Raw genomic sequence first — 23,870 nt, forward strand, 5'->3', positions numbered from 1 at the left:
CATGCCCATCCACACGATCTTCTCTGAGACATGAATAACCACGAATCTTAAATAAAGATCCTGGTTTCAATCATGTCTCTTGAAGAGCACAGATATAAGGTTTATATTTATTTAATAAATAAATAAGATCACTTTTTTTAGGAGTGATGCTTTGACAATTCCATTGAAGAACTTTGTCCATTATTTGGTTTATAAATTTGAGTAATTGCAGAAACTAATAAGGCAGCGTTGGACGGTGAAAATTCATTCGATTGACTAAGAGATTTTATAAGAGAAATAATTAAATCAATTACTGAGGATTCCAAAGGATTTTCATTTTCTTTGTTAATTAATGCACATCCATTAGAGGGTTGGGGAATATTAAAATCCCTTAAAATTTCTTGGTGAGCAGATTTGTCATATCCTTTGCTAAGTGTAGGTGGAGGCTTTGGTTTAACAAAAACAGTTTTTTTATATGAAGTATTGTTTATAGCTTTAGGTGTTGAATGTTGATGCTGGGTTGGAAAAGTATTAGGAGTGATGTTAGGTGATGAGAGTAATGTATCTGCATATGAAATTCGAGAGACAGATGGATGTATCTTTGAAGCTTCTGAATAGGAAATACAGTTTTTAGCCATTGATTCCTTTATAGCTCTTTGTCTTTCATATTCTAAACATTTTTTATCAGTTGCAATATGGGAACCTTTACATAAACAACAAGATATAAAATCATCTTGAACAGAGCAGTTATCACCACTATGTCCTTGACCACATCTAAAACATCTTGGTTTAGATCTGCATTGAGATTTCACATGACCAAACCGACAACAATTGTAGCATTGAATAGTAGGATATATATACAAGTCTACAGTAAGAGAAGTGTAGCACATATATACTCGTTTAGGCAAAAACTGTCCATCAAAAGTAAATACCACAGACTCAGTACATTTAAGATGGTTTTGTCCATCAATCATCATCTTTCGTTTTATTCTCCTAATTTTTATGATTGGACCACAGCCAATAGGAACAGAAACATTATCTTTTATTTCCTCTTCAGACCACTCAGCTGGTACTCCTCTGACTATTCCTATTCTACTCACAGAAAATGATGGAATAAAAGCCTTATATTTTTCATTTTCTAAATTTTTGTTTTCAACAAAGTCATTTGCATCTTGGTACTTAGAAAAAGAAATAGATAACCTATTCCGGCCTATCCTTTTTAAACTTCCATTCACAATATTTTTAATAGAATTTCTTTTGAGAAAACGACCAAATGTAACTGGATGTAAAGTAACATTATCATCGGGAGATGAATACTGTTTCTGAATGTGTACAACAAAAGGAGCAGCATCTAATGAGTTATATAACAGCCTTGCAACAGGGGGCTGTGGCTGTTGTGGAGTGTCTGTGTTATTTTTTTGTATTGTCTCTACTACTATAGAAGAATTATTGCAGGAATCGACTTTGGAAAGAATTTGTTTGTCAGTAATGTCTACACATTTGCAATCACTTTCCTTAATATCTTTCTTATCACCACGGTGTTTTCGTCGTCTTTTATTACAGTGTCTGCATATTCTGGGTCGAGCTGACACTCTTTTACGGCCACTAGATGTCTGAGACACAGAACCATCTGTATCCATAGTGCTACCTTCGTGATTATTAGAGATTGTCACTACATGACCTATATCAGGGGCTGTCCCCCCAGGATCATCCGGGGGGTCCATCATATTATAGAAAAGTGAAGAAAAGAAGACTTACCAATAGGATGAAATTTACACAAATTAACACTTTAATAAAAACTAACTACTAAAATATATACAAACTACAACTTATCTGATCAAAATATCTAAATATTTACATGAAATTTAAAAATAAAATGAAAATTTTAATAATAATTACGTGCGACCGATCTTAAGTTTCCCGCCCTTTTTCAATAGTGAATATCTGTTTGACAGTTAGGTACCCGTGGTTAGTTGTCACCACAGAGTACATTTTATATAAACGGATAGCTGTTACCTATCATACTCGTCATCAAAATAGATGTAGATAAATCGAAATGTATTCTTTGGTTATCAACATTCAACATAATTAGTCAATACCTACATACTACGTACTAATTAAAATAAAAACTACAATTTGTTTATTTGCACTTTTTGCACCTATCAGAATTATATTTATTAGTGTGAATTGACTGATTTTTCTATAGCATATTACGAACGACTTCTACTTTAATCTCTGAAGTGATTGGAATTCAAACTTACCTACAAGATTATAAGACTATTCGAAGACGAGACTAATAATTAAGACCGACACGGAGCTAAAATTAACTTGTTCATGCACCAATTACTGTTGTTCACCTAAATATGAATACTAGTAACAATGACGACCGTAAAGATGACAATCCACCATTTTCTCGTATATTCGTTGTTTGCAACAAACATATGACTGAAGAAGACTTAAGGACAGCATTCTCTGAATATGGAGACATTGAGGACTTGTACATACCGAGACATCGCCTGACTGGTGAACACAAAGGTGTGGCATATATAAAGTATTCTAAAACGTCTTCAGCAGCTGCTGCTATTAAAGCCTTGCATTTAAATCATATAAAAGATGGTAAGCCAATCAAAGTTATGGTGGCAGCTAGCAAAAACGAACCACCTAGTCATGATCAATATGGAGATAAATATACAAGACTCTTCATTAAAGTAGCAAGAGATGTGACTGACTCTGACATTCGTAAAAAATTCTCTAATTTTGGACAAATTGACTCCATTTTCATTCTAAAAGATAAGGAAACAGGTCTATGTAAGGGTTTTGCATATGTCAAATTTAAAGAATTTCTTGAAGCTGCTAAAGCTTTTGAGGAATGTGATCCAGTTTACAAGCCAGTTTTTGCTATGCCTAAAGATTTAAAAAGAAACAGAAACTCGTATGACTGTGATGGCTTCAATGCTTACCAGTCAAAAAATCTGGATTATCGCCAATACAACAGTCAATTTAATTTTGATCAACCCAGAAATGATATTAGTAATAAAATAAAGTCTGATGTAAATAATTATAAAACAGTTTCTGTAAATTGTAGAATCTTAGATCAGAGATATATAGAACAGCTTTTCAATCTAATTCCAGGTATGGTACATTGCCATTATACCATAGTTCCTTATAGTGGACAATGCAAAGCTCTGGTAACTTATGAGGAACCAAAATATGCTGCATATGCAGTTGAAAAATTAAATAACTATGAATTTCCTTCTGGGGAAATATTATCAGTAACACCAGACACCAACCCCTTAGCTAAAGCTGCTACTGACCTCACATCAATAGTAAATCAATTCAAAAATAATTTAGAAACAGCTGCCCCTGATCTTATTTATCTAGCTAATGCAATAGAAAAAGCATCATCTCTTATCAAAGATGCAGCTGCTGGTAAATTGGAAACACCCACAGAACATGATAGCAGCTTCTCTAGCATACCCTTGCCCCCAATTAAGCCTATGTCAAACTCAACTAAGGTTGCAAAGAGACTATTTATTGTTTGTAAGCCACAACCCCCTCCAGTAAGCACACTCCAAGATGTCTTCTGCAGATTCGGTGATCTTATTAATGTTGCCACATTTCCCAACAAGACATTTGGGTTTGTAAAGTATGCATCCGACATCTCTGCTTCAGAAGCAATGAATCATCTAAATGGAGCAACAATATATGGAATAAGACTTAAAGTGATGGAAGCTGATGAGAAACCACAAAATAATGTGAATGAGAAAATTGGTGAGGATGACTCTTCTAATCAAGTAAATGACATTAAAAGAGTAAAACTAGACTGAGAAGACACTGACTATATTTATTTTACTATGTTATTTAAGTTAGTTGTTTGTTAGGTACTCAGTTATGGGCCTTAGTAAAGTGGTCATCTAAAAATCAAGCAAATAAGAAAAATATTGGCAAAATGAATTTTTATTAATAATAATGTATATATGATCTATTATTCTTGCATATGAAGTTTGCATTGATTCTGTCATTATTTAAGATGGTTTCTTTGTTTCCAAGAAAGTTATCTAATCATTTGACTTGACACTGTTTAAATGACTGGTTTTTTTTATCAGTAATACATGATTTTTTTAAATTTATTAGTCAACATGGATTTATCATTGTTTTATTTTAATAAAGTAACATCTTGAAAAATTATAACTTGTTGTTTTTGTTTATTACATCAAAGAGAAGAAGGTCATATTGATAGCACAAAATAAAAGTTAGGTCTTTAATATTTTGTTTATCAAATTATTGAATTATAGTAATATTTTAATTTAAACTATATGCCTAGTGTCATACATTTCTATTTTACAAATTTTATATATAAAAAACAAAAAAGAAAAAACATTTTAATATCAAAATCAGGGTGGAGGTGTTTTTGTCTTGAGAAAAAGTAATGAGGCATGCATGATGTTCATCTAATGATGAGTAATACCACCTTGCCCATTTAAAATGCAGTATTACTCCTCCTTTATAGAACACAAATTTATAAGCTACATAGAAATTGTGCAAGTCACGTGAAGGCATTTGATGTTCAACTCTCCCAACTATTATCTTATATATAAAATTCTCGTGTCACAATGTTCGTTCCCGTACTCCTCCGAAACGGCTTGACCGATTCTCATGAAATTTTGTGAGCATATTGAGTAGGTCTGAGAATCGGCCAACATCTATTTTTCATACCCCAAAATGTTAAGGGTCCACACAATTTTTTTTTTTTTTTTGAATTTTTTTTTAAATTTGTTTGATTATGAGCCAGCATTAAAAAATACATACAACTTCAAATTTTCACCCATCTACGATCAACAGTTACTTTTGTATCGCAATTTTAATATCGGCAATACAACGTTTGCTGGGTCAGCTAGTATTTATATAATGCTACTGACATCAAAAATTTCTTAAATCCTAGTTAACTAGTTGGTACATGATGTATAATAATATTGGATGCCAAGTTTAATAAAAAAATAACGGAAATCTAACTAGCAAGATATCAGGTATATTAAGAATTGCTACTGGAAACTATAGCAGCAACCAAAATGCAAAATGTGATTGTTCCTTCGAAAACTTCACAATTGCAGAACTAACAGAATGCTAATGAAAGCCAGAAATTAGAAAAAGCTCCTGGGCCAGATCAAATAACTAATGAGCTCCCAAAAACTATATAACCAGTTATTACACCACACCTGACAGATATTCTTAACAATATAATGGAAACTGAAATGATACCGGGGGATTGGACGAAATCTACACTAATTTATTGCATAAAAAGAGAGACAAAGATATTGGGAACAAGCGTCTGGTAAGCCTTATGTCCAATATTCACAAAATTTTCTCAAAACTATTATTAAATCATATTATCTCATCCATTTTAGAAGACCATCAACCTAAAGAACAAGCAGGCTTCTGGGGTAATTTTTCAACTGCAGATCATATACATGTTTAGACAGGTTTTACAAAAATACAATGAGTAATAAAATATTGTTCATAGGATTTATCGATTTCAATAAAGCGTTTGATTCCCTAGCACATGATTACATTTAGGATGCATTGCGAAAACAGGGAGTAAATAACAAATACATTCGTGTTCTCGAAGTTTCAAACGCATATCAAATATTTTTAAGGGTAGCTAACACGCGTGAGTCGAGTGTTATTACAGTTTATAATTACATTTTCTCACAGTGCCTATTAATAACTTGTGTATAGCAGTTTTTATTATCTTATTGGTGGTGGAGTATTTTTACTAGTAAGTATTTATTAACAATTTAACATAGATATCTAATTGCGTGCTTACTAACTTAGACTTACTACCAACTTATCCATTATGGATATAACCCCCCCAGAACCTCCGGATCCTCCGGATATTCCATTACCTGGATCGAAACGTCGTTTACAGGACAGCGCAACACATAATCCAAATGCAGTCTCTAAAAAGACAATTATTGATACCGATATGGCTTCTGCATCCATACAGAATATATATAATCACCCAACTTTAGTTGTGGGGATTAAAGAATACACCTCATTAGATAAAGGTCCATTTATTATTCATGTTTCCCGCACTGAAGAAGATCCCTCTTCAGGTTTAACAATAAGACCTATAAAATTTGGTCAACTTTTACACAGACATAAAGTTGCCAATATATGCCCGGATGGTATTCAAAAAGTTGGTAGGAATAAAATAGCAGTAACCTTCAAATCAGCATCAGATGCCAACAAATTTTTAGATAACCCACTTTTAACTGCAAACAAATATGAAGCAAATATACCTAATTATAATATTACAAAGATGAGTATTGTCCGCCAGGTTCCGGTGGACTTATCCATGAATGAGTTTGTCGAGTCAGTTGATCTTCCCACAGGTTGTGGAAAGATTTTAAAAGCTCGCAGACTCAATAGAAAAGTTATTGAGGATAATAAAGTTTCCTGGATCCCAACCCAAACTATAGTTATTACTTTCCAAGGACAATCACTCCCTATCAGAATATTCCTATTCCATAACTCCCTTCCAGTAGAAACTTACCTCTTCCCCACCATTCAATGTCAGAACTGCAGCAGATTTGGACACATTAAAACTACATGCAGATCCAACTCAAGATGTTATAAATGTGCCCAATCCCACTCTGGTGACTCATGTAATATACTAGAAAAAGATGCAAATTGTATTAATTGTTCTGGACAACATTTTTCCACCAACAAAGGTTGTCCTGAACATGGTAGGCAAAGAACAATTAAAATAATAATGTCACAAGAGAACATCTCTTATGTAGAGGCAGCAAAGCGTTGCCCAAAATCTACAAGGCCATTCACAGAAATTCTAAGTAATCCTTCCTCATCCCATAATGCCCCTACAACCCACACGAGCCAGACTAGTATTCCTTCTGCTCCAACTACCTCATATAGGAAAACTGTTACTTCTCTTCCACACTCTAGAACCCCATTAAGCAAGTCCTATGATAAAGCTGCTCATCAGGCCATTATTGCTGAGGTACCTTCAGTGTTCCCCAATGGCTCAGCATTAATGCATCAGTCTATTCCCTCCTCTACAGTACAGAATGAAAACCTCCTGGAGGTTCTCCTTTCACTCATTCTAAGTCTCATATCAAGTAACACTCTTAACATACCGTCCAACGTTGCCCATAAACTATCTCACATCTTATCCCTTTGTAACAATCATGGCCCCAGTGACCATCCTTCAATGGAACACCAGAAGCCTACGTCCTAGGAAACCAAGCCTTATTCATCTTATAAATAAATACCTTCCCTCTGCCATCGCCATATCTGAGACATGGCTGGCCCCTGGATCACACTTCAGGGTCCCGGGCTATGCATGCCTCAGGGATGATCGAGCAGATGGTGTTGGTGCAGGCTGTGCCTTATTTATAAGACGCACCCTTCCCTTTTCCCCAATAATCCTTCCAAACCAACATCCTCGTATAAATATTGTTGCTGCAAAAGTTTTGAACATTTCCATGGTCTCTATATACATCCCTCAACCTCATTCAACTATGATTGCAGACATCCTCCATTTAATCTCGTCTATTCCCTCTCCTATGATTCTAATGGGAGATTTTAATGCACATCACATGTCTTGGGGCTCTAGCACTACTGATTATTTTTCTCTTTCCCTTCTTGATATTTTTGATGAATGTAATCTCTGCATAATAAATGATGGCTCTCCAACCCGCAGGGTTGCTCCTTCTCAAAATCCAAAAAGTGCAGTTGACCTGACCCTATGTTCTCCTTGTCTTGCTTCTCTTATTTCTTGGAACATCCTTCAAAATTCCAATGGCAGTGATCACTATCCTATTATCATTTCATTACCTGATAAAGTAATCCCTGCTCAAAATTTTTCCCCTTCTCTCAAATACAGATTAACAAATGCTAATTGGCCGCAATTTTCCACTTGCCTTGATGAAAAAATTTTAAGCTTTCCCAATCCTAACCATTCAAATGCTGTTGAAAATTATAATAAATTAGCAGAGGCCATGATATTTAGTGCTGACCAAAATTTTCCCATAAAAAAACCATCCAATAGTAAAATTTCAACTCCTTGGTGGGATTCAGATTGCACCAAGGCTGCTAAGGATAGAAAATTAGCCGAAAAAACATATAATAGGAGCATGACTTTGACCAACTTCATTAATTATAAAAAAGCTGCTGCCAAGGCCACTAATTTATTTGCCAAAAAGAAAAAACAAGGTTGGATCAATTTTTGCCAGAGCTTATCTCCCTGTACTCCATCTACAATTGTATGGAAACAAGTTAAAAAATTTAGGGGTTCTTACAATCCTTCGGAGCATGACTCAAGTGTAGATCCATCTGTATGGCTTGAATCCTTTGCAGATAGGTTGTCACCCCCTTCAGTTCCTAATGAAGACTATCTCTTTTCACCTCCAATCCCTCTCTCATCAACTCATAGTTTAGACTCCCCTTTCTCTTTTTCAGAACTCCTTCTGGCATTGGATGGCTTAGTTGACACTTCTCCCGGGGCCGATGGCATCCCCTATTCTTTCCTTAAACAATCTTCAATCAGATCCCAAGAATATTATCTCAAAATTATCAATAACCTATTTGATGTCGGTGCCATACCTCCATCTTGGAAAAATCAAGTGATCATTCCTATACTCAAACCAGGTCAGAGTCCATCTAAAGCCACCAGTTATAGACCTATTGCCCTATCATCTGCTCTTGCAAAAATATGTGAACATATGATCAAACATCGACTTGAGTGGTTTGTTGAATACAATAACCTCATTTCCGATTCCCAGTTTGGATTCAGAAAGGGGAAGAGCTCATTAGATAGCTTGGGTATCCTTACCACTGATATAAGATTAGCCCTTTTCCAAAAAGAACCTCTTTTGGCAGTTTTTCTAGATATAGAATCCGCATATGATAACGTGTCTCTTCCTCTGCTCAGGAGCAAACTCATTCAGCTGAGTATTCCAGCGAAGTTAACTCGATTCATATGCAATATGCTAATGGAGCGAACAATTACCATTAAAGGCCCATCCTCATACCTACCTCCTAAAACAGTTTGGAAAGGTTTACCTCAAGGTTCTGTTCTCAGTCCTTTACTATACAACCTGTATACCTCTGATATTTCTAGCACAGTTACCCCCTTTTGCCAAATCTTGCAATATGCAGATGATATTGTTCTATATACTTCTGATAAGTCTATACAGGCTTCTTCTATTCGTTTGAGTCATGCTCTAGAATATCTCTCATCATACCTCTTGCAACATGGGCTAACACTATCACCTTCTAAAAGTAGGGTAGTTTTATTCACCAACAAAAGACGTCTCCCTGTAATCAAAGTCAAAATTTACAATATTGAAGTTCCTTTTGTCGATAATGTTAAGTTCTTGGGTGTATGGTTGGATCAAAAATTGACAGGTGTAAAGCACTTTAACTACATCTCCCAAAAGTGTGAAAAAAATTTTAATATCCTTCGCTCATTATCTGGCGTTTGGTGGGGGGCTCACCCCTTCACCCAAAGATTGCTATACAATGCCATAATTCGTAGCCACATGGATTATGGCACGTTACTTTTGGTTCCAGGCAATAAGGCAGGTTTAGATAAGTTAGACAAATTACAGGCAAAATGTTTGCGCATTATATTAGGAGCAATGAAATCTAGTCCTATTAATGCTATGCAGGTCGAGTGTGTAGAACCTCCCCTCTCGCTTCGTCGACAGTTCCTCGCTAATAAACTGTTTTTTAAATTTGCGGAATTCCGGGATCACCCTTTGCTGCATAAATTAGATCAATTAGTTGGCCTATACAACAATAACCAAATTTCTCAAGATAAGAGATCATGTCTTGCCCATAGTTACCTATTGTACTCTCAACTCCCTAACCCCTTTTTTCAACTTTCGAAATTACCGCTATTCTCAATGCCTTTCAATGCACTCACCTTCCAACCCTTAATAATTTTAGATCTGGGCATTAATAAGTTCACCATAGAAGCTAACAAAACATTTTCTCATGTTATGCATTCAGATTTCCAAAATTTTTCACTGATGCTTCTAAAATACACATGAGCCCAGTTGGTGTTGCAGTATGGATCCCCTCCACAAGAATTGTATTAAGTTATAGCTGCCCAACTGTCACTTCGGTATTCACAGGGGAAGCAATTGCTATACTTGAAGCTATTTTATTTATTAAGTCCCATGGCCTAAACAATTCTATTATATTATCAGACTCCAAAAGCTGCCTTCAATCCATCCTCTCAAATCCATTTCGCTCAAAAAGTAGGTTTCCAATTATACTTAAGATAAGAGAAAACTTGAAAGAGTGCTATGATCTCAACATCAACATAGTTCTAGCATGGATACCAGGCCATGCAGGTATAATCGGCAATGAAAATGCTGATGCTTGTGCCAGGTCAGCTGCTCATACAGGTTCCCAACAACATTCTCAAATCTTCTCTCATGACTTGTGCTCCACTTTGAAAATAAATATGTTTGAGAGGTGGTCAAACATCTGGCAGGTTTCCAAAACTGCTAAAGGCGTCTTTTATGGTGATATACAACCTGTAATCCCTTTAAAACCGTGGTTCTCGAAATTTAGATTCCCCAATAAATCAATAATATCAACAGTTTGCCGGTTACGCTTAAACCACTCTTGCACTCCAGTATTCCTAGCCAAATTAAGAATTAGAGACCATTCTCTATGTGAATGTGGACTTGATGAGGGAAATGTAGACCATTTATTCTTTAATTGCCCTTTAATGAAGTCTTCCTTGTACAACTTTATACCTCCTGAAATCCCCCGCCCCACCTCCATGAAATGCCTCCTCACCTTTGTTTTCACTCCTTTTGTAAATACTTTATGTAAATATATTAAACAGAATAATATTAAGTTATAACTAACACAATAAATGTTTTATATAAGTAATATTATCAGTGTTTGTCCATTATTATCTAACAGCATGTATATTTGTTTCAGGTATAATAAGAAAATAAATCTGTTTTGATTCTGGGCACTGGTCATTACTATAATCACTTATAAATTCGTTTACACCGATCAAATGACACACTCTAAGCTTGTTGGTCTACTGAAACGTGACATTGGCGAGTTGTGGTGCCCCTTCCACAGAAGCCACTAGAAAGAATAGAATAGAATAGAATTCGTCTTCTCCAAAGTGTATATTTTAACAGTACTGCACAGGTCAAACTGGAGAAGAGTGAGAGGTGTCCGCCAAGGCGACCCTATTTCTGCTTAGTTCTTCACGGCAGTCCTAGAGATGATTTTCAGAAACGTTTTGGCCTAAATATAAACGGGGAAAAATTTAACCAATTTGCAGATGACAATATTGTATTATCGGAGGGTGAAAACCATCTAGAGCAAATGTTGCAACAACTTGCAAACTAAAGTGCTAAAGCTTAAGGCTTGCAAATAAATGCGTCCAAAACAAAAATCATAACCAACTCCGGCACAACTGGTTCGATAGTAGTTAATAATGAAATAGTAGAATATGTCACAGAATAAATCTATTTAGGACAATTATTAATAACCCATGAAAATAACATGAAGAAAGAAATAAACAGACGCATTTGTAATACTTGGAAAAGATACTGGTCCTTGAGTGAAACCATGAAAGGCACCGAAATATCTATGGGAATAAAAGGAAATGTCTGTAACACGTATATACCCTCGTGTCTAACATCATCATCAGCCGGAAGACGTCCACTGCTGACAAGGGCCTCCCTCAAAGATTTCCGCGACGATCTTTCCTGAATCATCGATCTTGACCAAATCGTCGGTCCATCTTGTGGAGGGCCATGCCAACACTACGTCTTCTAGTACGTGGTCGCCATTCGAGGACTTTACTGCCCCAGCGGCCATCTGTCCGTCGAACTATGTGCCTTGCCTACTGCCACTTCAGTTTCGTAATCATTTGGGCTTTGCCGGTGACTTTGGTCTAACAATTGGATGTCAAACTTGGGCTCCACCAGACCATCTCTCAGAAAACCAGACTGGATAAGAGTAGCTAGAGACTGAATAAAGTGGAAATCCTTAGAGGAGGCCTTTGTCGAGAGACAATTATTAGTTAAGTTTTATTTAGACAAAAGATAAGGTAGTTCTTATAATAAAGGCTATTTTGTTTTATTTTATTTATTTGATATAAAAGTGAGGATGAGATACATGAAGAATACCTACCAGTAATATATGCTATGGTTTTTGCCACTGATTTGCTTGAGTTAAAGACATAGCTCTAAAATTAAATTACATGATCTATAGAAAAATTGTTATTTATTTTAGTCAATTTAGTACCATGAAAATGTCACAGGTTTATGTGGGTACATCTACATAATATGAAATTATAAAGGAAATCATTTTGTATGTAATTTTTTTCTAAACATACTGATAAGATGTGGTGTTAGATTTATCTCATATTATTTACTAATATCATAATATATCTGCTCATTAAAATGTGTATGACCTTAGAAATGGAAATTTTAATTACATGAAAAGACTGATACAGTGACAAAACCATATTAAGAAAACTACAATAATTTCTACCGCTTAATTCTAAAACAATAACATATTATATAGGTATACTTAAGCTAGCAGAACCTTACACAACCAATGAATATAGCGATATTAATTATTCTGAATACACACAACTTTAACTATTGCTGTTACAGTATCAAATAAATTTAGAAGTCTTGAACATTAATAAGCCTCTAAATATATTAACTTTAGAATTGAATATAATATTCGTACCTTAATCTATTAATTATGATTATAAGATTATATAGGTTCACTACAGAAATTAAAACTAAAAATAAAAAATACATTAAATTACAAATAAGGTATTTGTATAAACACAGATTATTTCCAGGACTAGGTGGTGGTCTTTGCTTTTTATTAAGTTCAATTTGATCTTATTTGCTTAATGACAATCTTTTTTTAATGGTTATCATTTAAGACGGGTGATACAAGCAAAGCTCTCAACACAAAATCAGTATTCATGCATGTATTAGTGCATGTTTAACCAGCTACACATCTTTACAATCCAAAGCCCTCCTATTGTCAGTAACAAAAATGTATATGGCAGTATGGAATTTATTACTACATATTAACCTTTTTTGATGCAAGATTTTCTATGATGTACAGTTTGTGCTCTAAGAGCAATGGGCCTCTTCTAAAAAGAATCACAGACTATAACAAATTACTACAGAGGGGTACAGCAAAGCTTTCACTACTATCAAATTCTTACAGCAACTATAGAATTTTAAAGCTGAATTAATTTTTGAGTAAATATGTGGCTTCATTTATGTCTGACAAAATCTTCAGAATAATATTATCATAGTGTAATGTGCTTTCTGGCAGGTTATCCTTCCAGGTTTCATTTGTCTCCCTTACCTTCGAATTAGCTTCCACCATCTGCAGGAAAAGAATAAAGCTATTAAAAAATTCAGAAACAATTAGATTGATGTGAAAACTATTTAGCAATTTACTGAGACCATGTTAGATAGGTGACCTTCAGGTGACACATACACTTTTTTTTGCTCCTATGCTACAAAAAAGGTAGCTGTAATGATCTCCTAATATTTTTTTAATAAATTTCTCTACATTGTGGTATTTAAGGAACTTTCTTCCACATACAACCAAACCATAGAATGAGCATTCTTGAGCTGTCTTCAGGATATGACATGGGTACCTTAAAAAAAAACAATTACAGAAAGAGTCCTGTGATTCCTCTGGTATTGCAGGAGTAAGTGTACATTCACACAGTGTTCTGTGTTTCTCTACCTAATTGGTTTTTTGCAGCATTTAGAATAGTGGCAACATGTTTACATGGAATCTCAATTCAGGGCCATCAGATTTAGTAATGCAAAATGTGCCTTGTGGACACATTATTCGATTTTTCCAGATTTGATGTAAATATGATTTGGTAAAATGTGACTCCGTGTGAATGTAGTATATGGTGGTGACCAATTATCATCAGGTCACCCATACACCTAATTCTCCGCCAACTATACAACTATAGACCCCTCCAACACTCTTTACTGAACTAGTGTTATTAAGTGAACTACTGATAAGCCAATCAATCATATTATAATGTTACCAAGCACAAAAATGGTGTGCTTCACCAACTTTCCAATACTTTACAGTTAATAGCCAGCTCAACCCCAATAATGTTATTGTAAAGCATAAATAAGCCTACCAACACTTTGCTAGTGCTCAAATGTAAATTTTTGAAAGTGATTATTTTATTGAAAATACGGGACAAGACATGCAGGACATCCAGCTGATGGTAATTGATACACCCTGCCAATTACAATGCAGTGCTGCTACGGATTCTTGAAAAGTCGAAAAACTCTGAGTGGCACTACAATTGCCCTAGTCACCTTGAGACATACAATGTTAAGCCTCACTTGCCCAGTAAAGACACTAGCTACAGCGCCCTTCAGACCAAAACACAGTAATGCTTACACATTACTGCTTCACGTTAGAAATAGGTGCCCAAAATCTAGCGGGCATCCTGTACAAAAGAGCCTACCATTGGATTATATGTACAAAGTAGACTCAAACTTATATTTTAATGATAAAAAACTTCATAAGATGATACAGACTGACCATGCAAATAATATATAATAAGGTATACCTGTGTGAACATATTCACATTTTCAATGAGGCTGCCCAATTTTTCTTCCAAATTTACGTCACGGTTGCTTGTTGTATTAACTTTTATAGATAAAGTATTACTGAGTTGCTTTAAGCTCAAAGAATAATGAGTAAAATCAATATTGTCAATGTTTCTTTTTGTCAAGCTTTTGTTGCTGCTACAAGTGACAGTGCTTTTTCTTAGCTCCTCTGCATATATCTTCATTGTAGCAACAATATTCTCCACATCCCCGGTTTGCACCGGCATGTCAGGTAATCTTAAAACAGGAGTCGTAGATACAAGGAATTGATCTAGATTTTCATTCCTTACATGTGAATCGTCTGGCATCTGCCTCTGTTGAACATTTGGGATGCTGTTGTAAAGCGCCTGAACTTCGTGCATCATATTTTGAGAATCCGCCAGTTCTTTATCCAAGTCTGCAGTCATTTTCTCTAAATCATCAAGTTTTACAGATGCTTGGAGGAAATTAACAAAGCTCTGCGAGAAGGTATTCTCGTTGGAATTCATTTTAAATAAATATCAGTTAAATATGTTTAAAATATGAAAGTCTTATATATTCTGACGATATAGGAAAAAAAAACCATCAATTAAGGTGACCAAACTATATCCTGTACTTTTAGTTATACTTGAAACTTTTTTTTTCTTCTTTTGGCAATAGCGTTTACTTTTTGCCAATAATAAAGATTGGGAAACTAAGTTTTTTTTTTCTTCTTTTGGCAATAGCGTTTACTTTTTGCCAATAACGTAAATTAAAAGATTGAAAAACTAAGTTAAAAAAAGGATACGGAACACGGGAAAGGATCAGATAAGTAGAAAGAGAATTGAAACGGATATTAAAAATTTCATAAATATACATATATACTTGCTACTTCCACAATATTACAAATATTTAAACTTTAATATGATTCTGTAGAATGAAAGATGACAATATTTTATAAAATTTAGGAAACTAAGTTAAAAAAGGATACGGAACACGGGAAAGGATCAGATAAGTAGAAAGAGGATTGAAACGGATGATAAAATTTCATAAATATACATATATACTTGCTACTTACACAATAAATATTTAAACTTTAATATGATTCTGAAGAATGAAAGATAACAGTAGTTTATAAAATTTACATGGATACACAATTAGACAGGATATTATTATATGAACATTGAGAGATTTTAGATCATTCAGGAATGAGGAGCGGTCGTATAGAGAACATGAAAAGAAAATGTGATCTAGATCACATTTATCGGATTCACATTCACACATGTCAGTAGGTACAATTCCTAATCTATTAAGATGAACAGGAGTGCAAACATAACCTTACAAATTATTCCAAAGCTTACTCTTTAAAATACTTATTACGACATTATCATAGGCACAATTTATATCTAAGAACGCAGCTATTACTGATTTATTATTTAAAAATGATAATTGAATATCGGAAATGAATGTACTTAAGCTATCAATAGTACTTTTCCCACGTCTGAAACCGAATTGAGATTCACATAATAGACCGTTATGCTCAATAAACCATTCTAAACGATTTTTTATAAGATGTTCTGTAATTTGTAATTCTGTTTCATCAAAACAGAAGATAGTGCGATTGGGCGATAGGCAGAATGGTCTGAAGAACACCTATTAGGTTTCAGTACGGGAATTATTTCTTGACGTTTCCACGTGGAGGGGATGTTACCAGATGTCACTATGGAATTTATAAGATATAAAAAATAAAATAAAGCATCATCATCTAAATGAGAGATTAAGGAATACGGAATACAGTCTAGTCCAGGAGCAGAATCCTTAACATGTGACAATAGACCTTTTAATTCAGTGAGAGAAAACATACTGTTTAAACCAAAACAGTCTCATCATTATTTATATTTATTACAGGGTAACCAATTATTAAGTCTCCAGGAACGAAAGGTGGAGCCAATTTATCTAAAAAGCTATTAACTAAATGAAAAGGGATTGATTTTGGAGATGAATCTTTGTATGCAGATCTAAACCTTCTTATATTTTGCCATACAAGAGATGTTTTGACATCAGGTGATATTGAATAGCAGAAGTTTTTCCAGCTATCAAATTTCTTATTCTTTAGAAATTTTGAAGTTTCTGACATACTCTTTGTAAGAATTTCAAAATTCTCAGCAGTGGAACATTGACAGTATGTAATTTCAGCATCAAAGAGTATAATAATGTTCAGCATATTTTCTTCTCTTTACTGCCTCAGTACATTCGTTATCCCACCAAGGAGGAGAAGGAATAAAACCCGAAGAGCTATTTTTAATTGGAAATATCTCATTGGCAACCTCAATAAAGATTCTTGCTAAAGAATCTGCACACTGAGATTCTGTACCTGGATTAATTTTTTGGAAGTGTAATAATTTTGTTTTTTATTAGATCCTTATATAAATCCCAATCAACATCATTAAGCTTATATTTTAAGCGAGGAGAATATGTTTTATGTAATACTTTATTGTTATTATTGCAGGTTGGGAATGATAATAATAGTGGGAAGTGATCACTACCAAAAGTAAATCGTAATGGATCCCAGGACAAAGAAGAAGTAAGATTAGGTGTAGTGACTCTTAAATCTGGAGCACTTGGGCCCTCGTCAGGGTGAGAATGTCGTGTAGGACGACCATCATTTAATATACACAAATTTACTGAATCAAATATATCTATTAATGTGTTACCATAACTATTAGAAGATAAGTAGCCCCAGGTTTTATGGCGACAGTTAAAATCACCAAGGATCATAAAAGGCTTCGGAAGAATGGAAATAATATCTTTAATTTCATTTAAGATTGCAGAAGAAGGATGAGGTATATAATTAGATACATAACAGATATTTTCGACTAAAGCAGCAATAATAGAAAAATCATTACTGTGAGAAGGAATAGAGAAGAGAGAAAAGGAAAGAGGGTGTTTCACAAGCATGGCTACTCCACCATGCCCATCCACACGATCTTCTCTGAGACATGAATAACCACAAATATTAAATAAAGATCCTGGTTTCTCTTGAAGAGCACAGATATAAGGTTTATATTTATTTAATAAATAAATAAGATCACTTTTTTTAGGAGTGATGCTTTGACAATTCCATTGCAGAATTCCATTATTTGGTTTATAAATTTGAGTAATTGCAGAAACTAATAAGGCAGCGTTGGACGGTGAAAATTCATTCGATTGACTGATAGATTTTATAAGAGAAATAATTAAATCAATTACTCAAGATTCCAAAGGCTTTTCATTTACTTTGTTAATTAATGCACATCCATTAGAGGGTTGGGGAATATTAAAATCCCTTAAAATTTCTTGGTGAGCAGATTTGTTTGGTGAGCTAAGTGTAGGTGGAGGCTTTGGTTTAACAAAAACAGTTTTTTTATATGAAGTATTGTTTATAGCTTTAGGTGTTGAATGTTGATGCTGGGTTGGAAAAGTATTAGGAGTGATGTTAGGTGATGAGAGTAATGTATCTGCATATGAAATTCGAGAGACAGATGGATGTATCTTTGAAGCTTCTGAATAGGAAATACAGTTTTTAGCCATTGATTCCTTTATAGCTCTTTGTCTTTCATATTCTAAACATTTTTTATCAGTTGCAATATGGGAACCTTTACATAAACAACAAGATATAAAATCATCTTGAATAGAGCAGTTATCACCAGTATGTCCTTGACAACATCTAAAACATCTTGGTTTAGATCTGCATTGAGATTTCACATGACCAAACCGACAACAATTGTAGCATTGAATAGTAGGATATATATACAAGTCTACAGTAAGAGAAGTGTAGCACATATACACTCGATTAGGCAAAAACTGTCCATCAAAAGTAAATACTACAGCCTCATTTAAGATGGTTTTGTCATCAATCATCATCTTTCGTTTTATTCTCCTAATTTTTATGATTGGGCCACAGCCAATAGGAACAGAAACATTATCTTTTATTTCCTCTTCGGACCACTCAGCTGGTATTCCTCTGACTATTCCTATTCTACTCACAGAAAATGATGGAATAAAAGCCTTATATTTTTCATTTTCTAAATTTTGTTTTCAACAAAGTCATTTGCATCTTGGTACTTAGAAAAAGAAATAGATAACCTATTCCAGCCTATCCTTTTTAAACTTCCATTCACAATATTTTTAATAGAATTTCTTTTGAGAAAACGTCCAAATGTAACTGGATGTAAAGTAACATTATCATCGGGAGATGAATACTGTTTCTGAATGTGTACAACAAAAGGAGCAGCATCTAATGAGTTATATAACAGCCTTGCAACAGGGGGCTGTGGCTGTTGTGGAGTGTCTGTGTTATTTTTTTGTATAGTCTCTACTACTATAGAAGAATTATTGCAGGAATCGAATTTGGAAGGAATTTGTTTGTCACTAATGTCTACACATTTGCAATCACTATCCTTAATATCCTTCTTGTCACCACGGTGTTTTCGACGTCTTTTATTACAGTGTCTGCATATTTTGGGTCGAGCTGACACTCTTTTACGGCCACTAGATGTCTGAGACACAGAACTATCTGTATCCATCGTACTACCATCGTCATTATTGTAAATTGTAAATCATTCGGGGGGTCCATCATATCATAGAAAAGTGAAGAAAAGAAGACTTACCAATAGGATGAAATTTACACAAATAAACAAATTTACACTTTAATACAAACTAACTACTAAAATATATACAAACTACAACTTATCTGATCAAAATATCAAAATATTTACATGAAATTTAAAAATAAAATGAAAAATTATCAAAATTACGTGCGACCGATCTTAAGTTTCCCGCCCTTTTTCCTTGAAACCCTTGAAATAGAAAACAGAATAAAAATGGTAAAGGTACTCTGTGTATAAAAAACACAGGTTAAATAAGCGGTACATTGTGTATTGGTATTTGGTAATATTGATCTGTGGTGGTTCTGTTTGTCAATAGATTAGAGTGTACAGTTTTGGTTTTTTTTGGCGGGAACGAGTGAACGAAGGAAGGCGCGCTTATACAAAAAAAAATTGTTTAAATTATTGTTCATAGTGCATATATTTTTCATACTTGTAAATTGTTTATCCTGGTTTATAAATATTCGATTTTTGTATATATAAATTGTTAAGTGCGCTTCCCCATCGCCATGGGGAAGCGTACAGGTAAAAGGCCGAAGAACGGCCAGAGCGACGCAGAACCAGCAGACGAACTTCCCCTATCCGAATCCTCGGTATCTGACGCGGAGGTGACTGAACGTCTCATTGTAAGAAGAAAGGATAAAGAGAAGTATACCCCTTATAGAGCGACAAATTATTATAGGTTATACGACGAAAATTCAAATAAGAAGGAATTTATTGTATTTCTCAATCGCAAGCAGGGTGAAGTCAAAATATCAGACAAGGACAGGTTGGGTCTGTCAAATGGAATCAGGAGGCATTGCGTATCGGGTGTGTTGCACCTGAGGTCCGTTAATGCTTTTAAAGTTGGTGTTACCTTTGACCTGCCTAACAATGCGAATGTATTTTTAAAAAATGAAAAGTTACTTAGCGAGTTGGATATGGTTGCCTCAATTCCGGCTTCTGAAACGGAGGTCACTGGAGTTCTTACTTCTGTTCCCACTGATTACTCCAACAAAAAAATTCATCAATTAATTGCATCGAGTAAAAAAGTTATTGCTGTGAGAAGGTTCATGCGGCGAGTAAAGGACCCACAGGGTGTTGTCTCCTTTGTTCCAACGCAAACTGTTGCAGTCACATTTGCATCAACGTTGTTACCTGAGTATGTAACACTTGATCACTGGAGGCATGAGGTTAATGTATATGTACCCCCTATTAAACAGTGTCTACGCTGTATGAAATTTGGCCATATTGCTAAATTTTGTAGAAACAATGAAGTTTGTTCCATATGTTCTGACAATCACAATTTTAAAATGTGTCCAAAAACTTTAACAAAATGTGCCAACTGTGGTGGAGATCACATAGCTATCTCATCTACCTGTCCTCTGAAAAAACAAAAAATTGAAGAAAACAAAGTGAAGTCCCGTAGTGTTAGATACTCAGATCTCTTCAATGAATCTGCTTTCCCTCAATTAAACTCAAAGTATATTGACACACACCTGAGCAATCTTATAAAATCTGACAAATTTATGAACCTCTTGGTTGAAGCAGTTTTACAAATTTGTACAAATAAAGATAAGTTAACTATAAATTCAAATAGTATTAAGGAAATTCTGAATAACACTTTTAGAAAAAAGACACCTAGTTAATTGTTATTATGGATACATTGAATATAGTGCAGTGGAACGCTCAAAGTATTATTAGTAATAGGCTTATTTTTACAAGGTTTTTATATGAAAATCATATCCATATTGCTATAATTTCGGAAACTTGGTTAAAACCACATCAGTATTTTTTAATAAAAGGCTATAACACAATAAGGAATGATTGTGGTAATAAACACAATGGTGTAGCAATTTTTATTCATAATAATATCACATTTTCTAACATAAATACATATTATGATAGTGCTCTACAAAATGTTTGCATTAAAATTAAAATTAATAACAAAGAACTGAGTATTGTGAGTTTTTACAGTCCTTCCAATTCAAATCCTCCATTTAATAAAAACAATTTAAACAGTTTAATTAAGTCCATTCCAGAGCCAATGATATTTGCAGGTGATTTCAATGCTCATCACATGTTGTGGGGATGTGTTGATACATTGCCTCGAGGTAAAGATGTTTTAGAGGTTATAGATGAGAATGGTCTTGTTATTCTGAATAATGGTCAAGCTACCACAATAGGATCTCCATCTTGGCGTCCTAATGCTCTTGACTTGACTTTGGTAACTCCATCTTTGGCTCTTTTATGTGACTGGTCAGTTATTGACAGTCCTCTGGGCAGTAGTTATCATCTCCCTGTAATAATAAAAATGGCAGTAAGTAGTGATAGTATTAGTTTGCAAAACACATTATGTAATAATCTACATTTGCCCACTCACCCTAATTATAAGCAGGTGAATTGGAATATATATAGTAACTTAGTTGTTTCTTATTTGGATGATGTTAAATTTGACACTTTATCTTCAATAGATGCTTTTAATTCCTTTTGTAATATTTTACTTTCTGCTGCCAAGCAGTCAATCCCTAGCTGTCTGTTTTCCAAAAGTTCTAATAGTAATAATGCTACTAGTTCTTGTTCACAAAAATCTTTTAAATATCCTTGGTTGCCTTGGTGGAATCAGAGGTGTACAGAAGCAGTTTTAAATGCTAAAAATGGTTACATTAATTTTAAAAACAACTCCACTGATGAAAATTATGTGGAGTTTAAGAGATTGCGGGCTTTAAAAAAAACTTATCTTAAAAAGTGAAAGAAGAAATAGCTGGATAGGCTTGTGCAATTCATTTAATCGTTGTACTCCTTTGTCTTCAATTTGGAAATACATGCGCAAATTTAACAAAACTTACATTCCTGACAGTGTGTTGAATGATAGTTGGATTCCAGATTTTCTACAAAAGTATACTTCTGACTTTGTATCAAATGAGTTAACTAACTATGTAAATGTTGTTAATGATAGTAATAAATATTTGATAGAGCCTTTTTCTTTACAAGAACTAAAATCCGCTTTATTTACTAGAAGAGATACATCTTTCGGTCTCGATACCATTCCATATATTTTACTCAAAAAACTTAATTGCCACAGTCTCAACATCTTTTTAAATAATCTTAATCGCCTATGGAAGGAGAATACTATTCCTCCAGAATGGAAAACAGACTGTTTAATCCCAGTTTTAAAGCCAGACAAAAATAAAATGTTACCTGACTCTTATAGACCTATAGCTCTCACGTCTTGTGTTGGGAAGATATTTGAGCAGCTTCTAAAACAACGTCTCGAGTTCTTTATAGAACAAAATTGTCTTTTGCCTAATAATCAGTTTGGTTTTCGCAAAGGTCGGTCTTCTAGGGAGAGTATAGCGCAGTTACAGCTTGATGCGCATCAATGTTTAGCAAGTAATCAATATCTTTTGTCTGTATTTTTTGACATCTCAGGTGCCTTCAATAGTGTAAATATTGCCGTGCTTTGTGACGAGTTATCAATGTTAGGGATACCAGGTAAAATAATAAATTGGATGCAATCCTTTTTGACTGACAGAAAAGTATATGTAAAATTTAATAAACATTTGTATGGACCACGACTTTCTTCTCTAGGTGTTTGTCAGGGGGGAATATTGTCTCCTTTAATTTTTATTATGTACATAAGACGATTGAACCTTATTTTGGGGCCAAATATAGTAAACCTACAGTATGCAGATGACTTAGTCGTCTATGTATCGGGAGTTGATCTGATTAATTTAGCCGCTACTATTAATAAAGCACTTGTAAATTTATATCAATACTTTTCTTATCTTAATTTAAATGTAAATCCAACCAAATCAAAAGTCTTTGTGATTGGTCGTAAACGCACCATATTGCCTCCCATTTTATACAATGGCATTCCACTGCCTATTTCATGTGACATAAAATTTCTAGGTGTAACATTTACTCCAAAACTTTCTTGGAAAAAATATACAGATAGTGTTATAATTAAAGCGAATAAAGCTTATAATGTATTAAAATCTTTGTGTGCAACGTCGTGGGGAGCGGACCCTAAAATATTGTTAATTTTGTATAAATCGCTTATTCGTAGTCATTTTGAATATGGCTTTCATTGTTTCGCCGCAGACAGCAAAATTGTTAATAGTCTGGATAAAATACAAAATAAATGTATGCGTACAATATTGGGTGCACTTAAAACTAGCCCAATAGCTGCTATGCAAATCGAGGCCAACCTTCCTCCTTTGTGTATTAGATTTAGTTATCTTAAAGAAAGATTTATTTTAAAGCTCTATAGCTTGCCGACGAACAATCTTCTTAAGAATCTTATTGCTTATCAATCGTCTTCATTTCAGAGACAGTTGTTTATCTTGCAAGATTTTTCTTCATTTTTTAAATTTCTACAAGATTTAAATATTCATCGGAATAATGATATACTTCCCTGCCATGCAGGTTCTTTTCGATGTAAATATTCTGCAATTAATGTTGTAATAGATCCAAATTTAACTTCAAAAGAGGAGGTTCATGTATTATTGTCAGAATGGTCTAATTGTAAATTTGTTTATACGGATGGCGCAAAAAACAATAATAACGTTTCTTTTGCAATCTACCTTCCTGAAATTAGGAAGGGTATTGGCTTTAA

General features: G+C 34.2%; 2 protein-coding genes and 1 long non-coding RNA gene across 4 annotated transcripts; 2 read left to right on the forward strand and 1 right to left on the reverse strand.

Moving 5' to 3' along the window:
• The first annotated feature begins 2,065 nt into the window (after positions 1-2,065).
• Positions 2,066-4,170, forward strand: LOC126964522 (RNA-binding protein 45-like). Its single transcript, XM_050807699.1, has one exon. The coding sequence runs from the start codon at positions 2,343-2,345 to the stop codon at positions 3,804-3,806; it is 1,464 nt and encodes a 487-aa protein (XP_050663656.1). The 5' UTR covers positions 2,066-2,342; the 3' UTR covers positions 3,807-4,170.
• Positions 4,171-5,633: 1,463 nt separating this feature from the next.
• Positions 5,634-12,123, forward strand: LOC126964615 (uncharacterized). 2 transcript variants are annotated; one of them, XR_007729407.1, is made up of 2 exons: positions 5,634-5,755; positions 10,960-12,123. It is a non-coding gene; the product is annotated as an uncharacterized LOC126964615 (long non-coding RNA). The 2 variants fall into 2 exon arrangements; XR_007729408.1 differs by lacking the exon at positions 5,634-5,755 and adding an exon at positions 10,030-10,844.
• Positions 12,114-15,306, reverse strand: LOC126964572 (uncharacterized). Its single transcript, XM_050807769.1, has 2 exons — positions 14,630-15,306; positions 12,114-13,404 (listed from the first exon to the last, which is right to left on the reverse strand). Exons 1-2 carry the CDS (start codon positions 15,155-15,157, stop codon positions 13,264-13,266), a joined length of 669 nt encoding a protein of 222 aa, XP_050663726.1. The 5' UTR covers positions 15,158-15,306; the 3' UTR covers positions 12,114-13,263.
• Positions 15,307-23,870: the final 8,564 nt, after the last annotated feature.

This window comes from Leptidea sinapis, chromosome 5, assembly GCF_905404315.1.
Source record: "Leptidea sinapis chromosome 5, ilLepSina1.1, whole genome shotgun sequence".
Lineage (NCBI taxonomy): Eukaryota > Metazoa > Arthropoda > Insecta > Lepidoptera > Pieridae > Leptidea > Leptidea sinapis.